Source organism: Quercus robur, chromosome 5 (genome assembly GCF_932294415.1).
Source record: "Quercus robur chromosome 5, dhQueRobu3.1, whole genome shotgun sequence".
In the NCBI taxonomy this organism is placed as follows: domain Eukaryota; kingdom Viridiplantae; phylum Streptophyta; class Magnoliopsida; order Fagales; family Fagaceae; genus Quercus; species Quercus robur.
This window is the reverse complement of record NC_065538.1, coordinates 25,462,288-25,474,262: the sequence shown is the minus strand read 5'-3', so window position 1 is coordinate 25,474,262 and position 11,975 is coordinate 25,462,288. Positions and strand designations below refer to the sequence as shown.

Genomic DNA, 11,975 nt, shown 5'->3' with positions numbered 1-11,975 from the left:
TTTAATTTTTTATTAAATCATTAATTTAATAAAAACCTCTTCATGTTATCCTAACATTACTTGATATTATTATTTTAAAATATTTTGAATATTTTATATAATATTCTCACATAGGAGCTTTAAACATTATTTGTGCATTGCGTGGTCCACTACCAGCTTTTTTTAATGGAGGTATTCCCATTCTCACTCAATTATATTATATAAGTAAATAAATAAATAAATAAAAAGAGCCCACTTAAAACAATAATAGAGTACAACCGTAAAGCAAATTTCGAAGAACGCAATTTTACAATGGAGATAAGGAGCTTGATCGAGCGTTGTGCTGAACCTATTCGTGAGAAGCATAGGTGAAAGCTAAGGTCTAGACTAACCTTTTTCATCAATGAAGTATCTATTTGGTGGGCTGGTGCTAAAGATATTGGTACGAATTAGTTCAAGTGGGATCACCATTGAATTTCATTGTACCGTGCTCACTAATAATGTAATCAGGATTTGAACTCTTTTTTTGTTATTATTTACATCATAATATTATATTACCCTTGTCTTGTCAAAATTCTCTTAATTAAGGTATTAATTATTCAACCATTTTAACTGTATTCTAGATAGAAATGTCACTGTTAAATTCATGTATTTAAAATTTTAAAAGTCAAGGTATATAGAGTCCGTTTGAATACAATTTATTTTGCTGAAAATTGAAAACACTGTAATAAAATGATTTTTAATTGTGTGAATAGTGCTATGAAACCCATCAATGTCATATGCATAACTATTTCATCGTATCATTCTTGGGAAGAGAAAACAAAGTTGTAGAAATTCAAAAAAAAAAAAAAAAAAAACCTTTACATTTCTATTTTTCAGTTTGTTCATCAATAGAGCTTAAGATCTTTGGTTTAGCAAACATTTTGAAACTTTAAGTTAATATATATATATATATGTATAAAAATATTTCCTATATTAGCCAACATGATCTCCATATTGGTGAAATGACTGTAAGGGAGACCTTGGCCTTCTCTGCAAGGTGCCAAGGGGTTGGATTACACTACGGTTAGTAATTTTATGGAATTACTTCTTCAATAACTGTCTCTAATTATTAATCAGCAACCATTTTTGAAATTTGCAGATATGCTTACAGAGTTGTCTAGAAGAGAAAAGGAAGCAAACATCAAGCCTGATCCAGACATCGATATCTACATGAAGGTGAAACAGAAGCTATTATCAGTAATTTACTTTATTTGAAGCATTAAATTTAGGTTGAGAAATTTGTAGATTGAGGAAAATAATCCTTGGAAATACTAAAGGTTTGTTTGGGATTCACTTATTTTGCTGAAATTGAAAACTTTTTGCTGAAAGTATTGTAAATAAAGGTAAATGTTAGTTGAAATAGTATAATGAGATTCATGAATAGTACCAAAAAGTGCAGTAGGATCCATAAATAGTACTAAAAATAAACTAAATAGTAAAATAAGTTGGCAAAAAATAAACTAGCCAAACAAACACAAGTGTGCATTTGGCTTCAACTTAAAAAGCCAGCTTATTTTTACTACTATTTATAGGCCTCACTACACTTTTTGGTACTATTCATAAGTCACACTGTACTATTTCAGCTAACTTCTACCTTTATCTACAATACTTTCAGTAAAAAGTTTTCAGTTTCAGCAAAATAAGCGGATCCCAAATAGAGCCTAAGTGTCTATTTGGATAGCTTTTTTTTATCAGCTTATTTTACTATTCAGTTTGATAGGCCACAAACTGAATGACCCCTTGTGATAAAAATTAATTAATTAATTAGCCAAGTTATTAATTAATCAATTTATTATGCAAATGCGTGGTAGCACAAACAAATCACCAACAAACTAAATATGCAGCGGAAAATAAATAATACGGTGATTTGTTTACGAATGGGGAAAACCTAACGGCAAAAACCCCACCGAGTGATTTTCAAGTCACCACTCCCGAAACTCCACTATTATCACAACAAGCAGTTACAAGTAAAGAAATCCAAGTACCTTACCAACCTACAGTTAAAACCTTACCCCAATACCCAATTGGACTTGTTCTGTAGTGATAATTCCCTTTTTAGATGCACGACTCCCAGTACGTGACTAGCCAATTGCGCGGATCCCAGTACATGACTTCAATCACCAACTAAGAAGGTTGTTGGTTGCAAAGTTCTTCAGTTCATCCATATGATGAAGATCAAGAAGATGCTTGATCACAAAACCCTATGGTGCACTTACATAGCAACTTCTTCAAGAGAAATAGATGAACTAGGGCAAGAACTTCATCTTCGGTCACAATTTGCTTGAACAGAGTTTGCTCAAAACTTGTGCAACTTGTGAACACTTTGACGGCCCTTAAGTTGATCATTTTATATATCTAGGGTTATAAGACAAGAAAGCCTAAAGACACATTCACGGATCCTAAGAAAATCATATTGAAATTCTGAAAATCTTAAATCTCGACAGATAACAGGTGTCGAGTAGCTGTCGAGCACACCGAATATAGAACAGCTTCCTTAAGCTCGATAGATGCACCTATCGAGCTAGCTGTCGAGCTTTAATGATTTTGCACTCTGAACTTGTTTTCTTGAATAGACTTGAAGACTTCAATACTTGATCTTTAAACAAGGTTTCTTGAAGTATTTAAAGACATCCTAAATCTACCTAAATACAAGTAAAGTGCGTTTTGTCAAATGATAAGCCAATTACATAAAATCATGACATATGTTCTTAACATGTGAAACACATATGTCCTAACAATCTCCCCCTTTGGCAATCCATGACAAAACCACAACGAACAAATGAACATACGAGAGAAGTCATAAATCACTTAACTCATATTCACTTGTTGAATACATTAAAATCTATCCTAACACAAACTCTTGAAAAACTTTGCAAAAAGAGAGTTTATGGCAAGTAGACTTTGACAACTTGTATTTCTGAAACACTTTAAACAAAACTCATCAAGGTATCTTTGTGTGAAACAAAAATAATAGATTGCATACAAGTATAAGAAACATGTGTATAAAGGGAGAAAAGAAACAACACATGAAGGGGTAGGTAAAAGAAAAACATACATCAATATAAAGAAAGAGATAAGTACAATGTATGTCTATAAATGGTCACAAGACCTCATGTACAAGAGTAATGTATCTAAAAAGAAAGAAAAGAAAAGATACATACTATCCTCACTACATCCCTCAAAATGTATCAACACTAACCCTAACAAAATGGTCCTATACTAACTTTCCCCCTAAGATGGACTACTCTTATACCAAAACTACTCTCCTTTTTTGTCATGAATGACAAAGGGTAGGAGTGTCAAGCAGATATTTCATCGGTAGAGCTAGCATCTCCATCAGCATCATCTGAAGCATCATCGTTATCACCATCATCATCATCCTCATCCTCAAAATCAGAAGCCACGGGAGAAGGTAGTGAAGGAGTAGCCTCGGGAGCAAAACCACCCATGGATGCTTGTCGTCATGCAATACGATCGATACGAACGTTCACCTGATACAACTCTATAGAGAGTGTATCAAGGCAAGCATCCATGCGTTGCAGCTGTGGCTATCCTAGGGACCCGAAGCACATCCGCAACCAACTGCGGTGTGATAGGAATGCGTGTACCCTGAATGTGAGTGAAGAAAAGAGGTACTGACCGATCAATCTGGTGCATGTTGGAGTAGAACTCCTAGATAAGCACGAGAGGACAGGTGACTGGGACGTCACATAGTGACTCCCATCCCCTATTGTGAATGATAGAGGGAAGGTCGGTGTCTGCAAAATCTATCAAAATGACTTGGCATTCCGAATGAATGCCTCATCTAGAAAAGTTCTCCAAAAATGCCTTAAAGGCATCATCATCACAGAATCGGATATGAGATAGAGTAGGATCAGACGAAGAAGAAGCACCGGAATGAAGAGGATTCTGGGCTGGAGTAGATTTACGCATAGGTGCCATAGACACGATTAACGTAAACTAACAGAGAGGGAGAGAAAGAATGACAATCAGAAAAGTCCCAAATAGTTTAAATATAACAGGTATATTGAAAAGAAGTACGTATGCATGGGAAATGCATAAACATGTGACATGCAAAAGAAATTGCATCATGAGCTCAGCCCAATCCAAACCTATCAGTACACAAACATATAGCACACATCTAAATGCATGGCAATACCATTATAATGCTAATGTGATGCAATGTATGAGGTTTTAAACACATTTAAGTGAAAACCCAACCCAAAATTTCAATGAAAGCTCTTCAATTTTGAAAAACCCCAAAATTTTTCAAAAACCCCAAATCATAGGTTTCAAAACATGAAATGCATGAATGAAAAAGGATTAGAAGCTTACCAAGTGAAGGAAAACTTGAAAAAGCTTGAAGAATCCTTGAGAACCAAGATTGGAGTGAGATTTGAGTGTTTTGGGAAAGAAAACAGAGAAGTATCGAAAGAGAGATCGATGGAAACGAGAACCGGATCGTGTAGAGGCCTTATATAGAGAAGCCAGTAAATCTCGACAGATGTAGGTATCGAGAGGTATCGAGCGATCTGTCGAGGAGGTGTCGAGGAAATGCTCGTCGACAGCTAAGGTGTCAAGAAGGTATTGAGGATCAATTCAACAGAATCAAGAACAGAAGCTCGATCGATCCACTAGGTGTCGAGAAGCTATCCAGCATATAGACCCAATCTCGATTGATCCACTAGGTATCGAGGTGCAGGCGAGATTACGATAAGAAAAAGCTTAGGAAGCTCGACAGATAGGTAGCTATCGAGGTGGTATCGAGGAGGTGTCGAGCCAACTTTTAAAAGCAGTTTTTCGAGATGTAAAAAACACAGACATGAATGCAATCCAACATGCAGCTCAACCAACGATCCAATCAACATTTTAAGCTTTCAAAATCATCTCTCAAACAAAATTTAAGCACATGGATCTTCAAATACACACACACACACTAAACAAGTCTAACCAATTTTATATTTCAAAAACAAGTCAAGACAGTTTAGTGAGCATACATTAATACATGTAAAACCTCGTGATGGCCAAATCACATTGTACCTGCACATGTATCAAGAATAGCAAAGAATATTGCGTGTTGTGTGTGAAAAATATCGCAAGATTGCATAAGTGTATGCATGTTATGACGATTTGAGATATAAGAAAATCACTTTAACTCACACACAATCATAACTGCTTGATGGGGACTATCACCTTTGAGGTACATCCTATGTAGAATACACGCTTGCAATCATTTTTAAAGCATTTTTTATCTTTTTGCTTTTGATTTTTCTTTGCATATTTTTCTTTTAAACATATCATGCATGGGCTTATTAGGGAGAGAAAAGAAATACCCAATAATATTTGACATTCCAATTTTGCTATGCCTAAGCACACAAATGTCATTGACACTACACTTTTGCTATACCGAAGTATACAGGTGTCATATTATGATTGGCGGGCAACAGTGGTGAGATGGTTATTTATACCTTTCTCTTAGGATTTTTTAGTACTTCTCGTCAAAAAGAGTGATATGAGTGTTAAGTTTAAGAGACAACTTAATCGTACTCATCACAAACACGAGCCACAAAGCTCACTTGCTTAGTTGTGCATAGAGATGCTTATCTAAGCTACAAATGATACAAAGTTTAGAAGACTTTGTTTCAATGGCCATTCAAGGTGCACAAGTATCAATGTACACAAACACACTGTTTTTGTATTTTCTGATTTTTCAATTTTTTTTTAATTTTTATAAATAAAAAAACAAGCAAAAACTGAAAAATAACCAAACAAAAACATGTTAAACAACCAAAGCATAAAAACTAGATTGACTCAAAACATGAAATAAAGGCACCTAAGAAATGCACACACAAAAACAAGAAGAGAGAGAGAAAAGTGACAGAATCATTTAGAGCCCTTTTCCTTCCACACCTTGGAAGAACCTTTCCGTCTAGCAAACCCTTGAACCGACGGTGAAGAGGAAGAATTAAAACCGTTCAAGTTCGAAAGGAATATGAGGGCTTTGAGAAGATCTCCAAGGGGAATAAGAGAGGATTGAAGCTGATTCTGGTTGCCAGATGCTATCATGTCGTTGCTCTGTTGAGTGGCAAGCCACTTGTAGCAATTTGGTCGAGTATTACCGACAGCTCCACAATGATGACAGAGATGCTACTTCTTTTGTTTAGGCTTTTGAGATTTAGCCTTCTTAGCCTTAGGGTTTTTAACATCTTTCTTCTCAAGCTTAGGGGGTGCTCCTAAGATAGATTTACCCTTGTCTATGTTCTCACTAGCTAATTCAGTTTTAATCTCATTGTTCTCATTTTTAACATTATTAGTAGGAAGAACAAAAATAGTAGTACTAGAAGAAGCAGTATTAGAGGAAGAAAGTCCATACCCTAAACCTTTCGATCTGAAGCAGATTTCTGAATGCTTAGCATCTCATCCGACTTTGTGCTTAAAGTCCTTACCAGTTGAGCTCTGACTTGACATAGCTCTGCTTCAAGCTTCTTGGTCTTCTCAGCTAAGAAATTGTTCTCAAACCTCAGCGTCCCAATAGTCTGATTAGCCTCATCAACCTTAGTGGAAAGCTCCTCACGGTCAAGTTCCACATCACTGAGCTTCTTGGTGGTTAGCCTATACAGTTTCTCATGCTTCTTAGAAAGCTTGTACAGTTTCTCATAGGCTATATAGATGTCATCTTGATCATCCATCTTCTCAAATTTGGATTCCACCAGTTCCTCTTCTTCAACCACATCTTCAACAATCCCATCAGTAGGATTGACCATGGCCGTGAAGGCATTTAAGATTCTGTCATCCTCATTGTCGGAATCATCCTCAGGCTCAGTGTCGCTCAAGGTAACAGCAAGTACCTTGCTCTTCCCAATGCTCTTGAGGTATGTAGGACACTCATGCTTCATGTGACCGAAGCCTTGACACCCAAAGCACTTAGGTCCTGAGGGAATAGTGTACTGACCACCTTCCTTAGCATCCTTCTTCCCTTTGTCTTGGCCTTTAAACTGAGAAGAACTGGATTGCTTGTGGTCCTTATCGAAACCCTTTCCATTGGCGTTCTTCATAAACTTTTTGAACTGCCTAGTGATATAGGACTTCATCTTGGAATCTTCATCATCAGAAGATTCATCTGTTTCACTGCTTTTGGCCTTTAGTGCCATACTCTTGCTTTTACCTGACTTGCCTATTCTTGTCAACCCTAGCTTATAGGTTTGCAAGTTTCCAACCAGCTCAGTCAAAGGAATCTTGTCAATATCCTTTGATTCCTCTATTGTCGTAATCTTGGCATGAAATCTCTCAGGCAGAGATCTGAGCACTTTCCTCACAATCTTGAGTTTAGGTATGATTTCCTTAAGATTGAAGGCTGAGTTCACTATGTCTTTTAGCTTGGCATAGAACTTATCGAAAGACTCATCCTCCTCCATCTTTATCTCTTCAAAGCTTGTAGTGAGCCTCTGAAGCTTTGAGTCTTTGACAGCCTTAGTACCCTCATAGGTTGTCTGGAGAATGGTCCAAGCCTCCTTAGCAGTTTCAGTTGAGGATATCTTCTTGAACTCCTCATTGGTGACAGCACTGAACAATGCATTCAATGCTCTGCTGTTGAAGTTTTCCGCCTTAATCTTGGCATCATCCCAGTCGGCTAGCTCTTTTGTAGGCTTAGTCCAGCCTATCTCCACAGCTTGCCACACTTTCTCATCTAAAGACTGCAAGAAAGCTCTCATGCGTACTTTCCAGTATGCATAGTTAGTGTCATCAAACAAAGGAGGTATGATTAATGACTGTCCTCTATCCATAACAAATAGGGGTCAATGGATCAACACAGCAAAGATTAAACCCTAATCAGAGTGTGCCTGCTTTGATACCACTTGATAGCCCACAAACTGAATGACCCCTTGTGATAGAAATTAATTAATTAATTAGCCAAGTTATTAATTAATCATTTTATCATGTAAACGTGTGGTAGCACAAACAAATCACAAAAAAACTAAATATGCAGCGAAAAATAAATAACATGGTGATTTGTTTACGAATGGGGAAAACCTAATGGCCCCACTAGGTGATTTTCAGGTCACCACTCCTGAAACTCCATTATTATCACAACAAGCGGTTACAAGTAAAAGAATCCAAATACCTTACCAACCTACAGTTGAACCCTTACCCCAATACCCAATTAGACTTGTTCTGTAGTGACAGTTCCCCTTTCAGATGCACGACTCTCAGTTCGTGACTAACCAATTGCGCGGATCCCAGTACGCGACTTCAATCACCAACTAAGAAGGTTGTTGGTTGCAAAGTTCTTCAGTTCATCCACACGATGAAGATCAAGAAGATGCTTGGTCACAAAACCCTACGGTGCACATACACAGCAATTTCTTCAAGAGAAAGAGATGAACTAGGGCAAGAACTTCGTCTCCGGTCACAATTTGTTTGAACAGAGTTTGCTCAAAGCTTGTGCAAGTTGTGAACACTTTGACGGCCCTTAAACTGATCCTTTTATATGTCTAGGGTTAGGAGACAAAAAATCCCAAAGACACATTCACGGATCCCAAGAAAATCAGATTGAAATTCTGAAAATCTTAAATCTCGACAAATAGTAGGTGTCAAGCAGCTGTCGAGCAGGTGTTGAGCACACCGAATGTAGAATAGCTTCCTTAAGCTCGATAAATGCAGCTGTCAAGCCAGCTGTCGAGCTTTAATGATTTTGCACTCTGAACTTATTTTCTTGAATAGACTTGAAGACTTCAATACTTGATCTTGAAATAAGGTTTCTTGAAGTATTGAAAGACATCCTAAATCTACTCAAATACAAATAAAGTGCGTTTTGTCAAAGGATAAGCCAATTACATAAAATTATAACATATGTTCTTAACATGTGAAACACATATGTCCTAACACAGCTTATTTTTGCTACTATTCATAGGTCCCACTGCACTTTTTGGTACTATTCATGGGTCCCATTATACTATTTCAGCTAACTTTTACTTTTATTTACAGTACTTTCAGCAAAAGAATTTCAGTTTCAGTAAAATAAGTGGATCCAAAACAAACATTTAAGTCCACAAATTTATAATAGTAACTAGTAATGATGATATAAATTGTAATCTTTAGTGTATCCTACTATTAAGTGTATTTTAATTTTAGACTGATTACAATGATTTCATTTTAACATATATAATTTACTTTTGCATCAACTGGCTATCTTTTACTTCTCTTTATTGGATTCTGATATATCAGGCAGAGGCCACTGAAGGCCAGGAGGCAAGTGTGGTGGTCTCGAAAGCACTGATGTGGCTCCAAGGTCACCGTACCGGAGTCCGACACGGCGTCCGGCGTTTGACTCACCGACTCCCCCCCCCCTTTTTTTTTTTATTGATTTGTGCCGACTTGGCCAGATTTGCGTCGATTCGGGCCAAAACGGGCCAATTCAGGTCGATTCCGGCGGAAACGGGAACCGATACGACCAAAACGGCCACGAAACATGCCAATACAACTGATTCTGGCCGAAATAGTCGCCGAAACAGGCCAAAATGGGCAGCAGCTGCCATTCTTCTGCTTCATTTGGCCTTGTGAGAGGAAAAAAAGAAAGAGAAGGAAGAAGGAGATGAGAAGACACACAAAAAAAAAAAAAAAATGGATGGAAGAAGAATAAAGGTATGTAACAAAAGAATATAAATTAAGTAGGTGGGAAAGTTAATTATTTAATGTGGGCGGGCTTGGGAATTGGAAATGAGTAAAGGAACCTTCTTGAAATGTGGTTTTTTGTTTACAATTATCATTTATCAAAAGTATTGATTTTATTAAAAACAAATCATAAATAATTGTTTTTTAATAATAAATTCTACCATTTATTTGAATTTTTTTATATAAAAATATTAAATTCACTATATAAAAATATTTTAAATAATTTTTTAATCGCCGAGTCCTACTGCACTCGCACCCACCTTTTTCAAAAATTGCTGAGTCCTACACCCGCACCCAAGTCCTAAAACGCACCCGTGCTTCATAGGTGGTGATTGATTATATACTAAAGGTAATATTTCCAAGGATTTTTGAATCTATAAAATGATTTCGGGTCCATCATATAGTACTCTTTGGTTTATAAGTTTCTTCACTCTTAAATTTACAGGTTTTAGGATTGGAAGCGTGTGCAGATACTATGGTTGGGGATGATAAGCTGAGGGGTATCTCTGGTGGACAAAAGAAGCGTGTCACGACAGGTTAACCAATAAAACAGCAAATAAGATTTTCATTTTTTTTTTTTTTTTTTTTTTTTTTTTTTTTTTTTTTTTGCTGTTTAAGTGAATAGGTTGTATAATAATCTATGCAAATTAAAATCAGGGGAGATGCTGGTTGGACCAGCAAAGGTGTTGTTCATGGATGAAATATCAACTGGATTGGACAGTTCTACAACTTTTCAAATTGTGAATACACTGAAGCAATACATTCACATACTTGATGGAACAGCTGTCATCTCACTGCTCCAGCCAGCACCAAAAACATATGATCTTTTTTATGACATTATTCTCCTCTCTAATGGACAAATTGTGTACCAGGGACCTAGTGACCTAGTTCTTGAGTTTTTTGAATCCATGGGCTTTAAATGTCTGGAGAGGAAAGGTGTGGCTGATTTCCTGCAAGAGGCAAGTGTAAATCTAGCATTAGTTAGTCTCCTCCACATAATAAAACCTCATTGACCACCTAAAAGATGAGAATTCAATGTGGAGTCTCATGTTATTTGTTTATGACTGATTGGTAACAGGTGATATCAAGGAAAGATCAAGAGCAGTATTGGGCACTCAAAGATGAGCCCTATAGTTTTGTCACAGCTCAGGACTTCACCAAGGCATTCCAATTGTTCCATGTGGGAAGGAGACTAGGAGATGAAAATGCAGCACCATATAACAAAAGAAAAAGCCATAAAGCTGCTCTAACAACCAAGAAGTATGGTGTTAGCAAAAAGGAGCTGTTAAAAGCTTGCTTCTCAAGAGAATACTTGCTAATGAAGAGGAATTCGTTCGTCTACCTTTTCAAACTGATGCAAGTGGGTTTACACATTTTTTAAAGTTTTTTTTAATATATATTTATTTATTTACTGTATAAGAAAGTTTATTTAACCAAACCAGAAATAAAATAGATTTTTCATATCAGTAACACAAGCAGCTGAAAAACCTTCCAACAAAACCCAACTATCAAATAAAAACGCACAAAATCTGACTATAAAAATAGAAAAAGGATCTTTGCAAAGACAACATATAGCATTGTTCTGAACAGTTCTTTTTATTCCTTGACATCAGGTTCCACTTAGCAGCCGGCAGAATTTTCTCTTCATTTTCTAATTTTCCCATGGACATTCTAGCATTTCAATCAAGCTATGTCTTATATATAGTAATAGTAGTTGCCAAGCAAGCTCGCAAACTATTGGAACTTCAGCCCTTTGCCTATTGATGATGCCGTAAATATCATCAGTGAGTTACACAATCCTTGCATGCTTGTAACGATATCTGCAAAGAAAAGAGAGAAGACCTAACAGAGAGCAATGGTGTAGTGCCGGCCGAATACCCTCCGAAGGTTAAGTTAGAACTATTCTCACAACTCTAAAATACTAGAGAGGGGTAAATTATACGTATCTTGATTTATGAGGGTATTGGGGCTTTTATAGTCCTGAAAACTGTCTTGGGTATGTCTTCACCCTTGATTTTCAACTGGTGATACCCAGAACAAAGGTCAATCTTAGAGAAGACTTGTGCCCCTTGTAATTGATCAAATAGGTCGTCAATACGAGGGATAGGGTATTTGTTTCTCACAGTAACCTGGTTCAACTCACGATAGTCAATACACAACCTCATAATCCCATCCTTCTTCTTCACAAATAAAACTGATACACCCCAAGGAGATGCACTTGGTCTGATGAACCCCTTATCAAGGAGTTCTTGTAATTGTTCCTTGAGTTCCCTAAGTTCAGT

The 11,975-nt window shown here is 36.7% G+C and overlaps 1 protein-coding gene across 1 annotated transcript; it reads left to right on the top strand.

Annotated features, from left to right (window-relative positions):
• The first annotated feature begins 983 nt into the window (after window positions 1–983).
• On the top strand, window positions 984–11,074 carry LOC126728018 (pleiotropic drug resistance protein 1-like). The gene is made up of 6 exons (XM_050433901.1): window positions 984–1,044; window positions 1,121–1,218; window positions 9,247–9,270; window positions 10,139–10,229; window positions 10,351–10,652; window positions 10,772–11,074. Exons 1-6 carry the CDS (start codon window positions 984–986, stop codon window positions 11,072–11,074), a joined length of 879 nt encoding a protein of 292 aa, XP_050289858.1.
• Window positions 11,075–11,975: the final 901 nt, after the last annotated feature.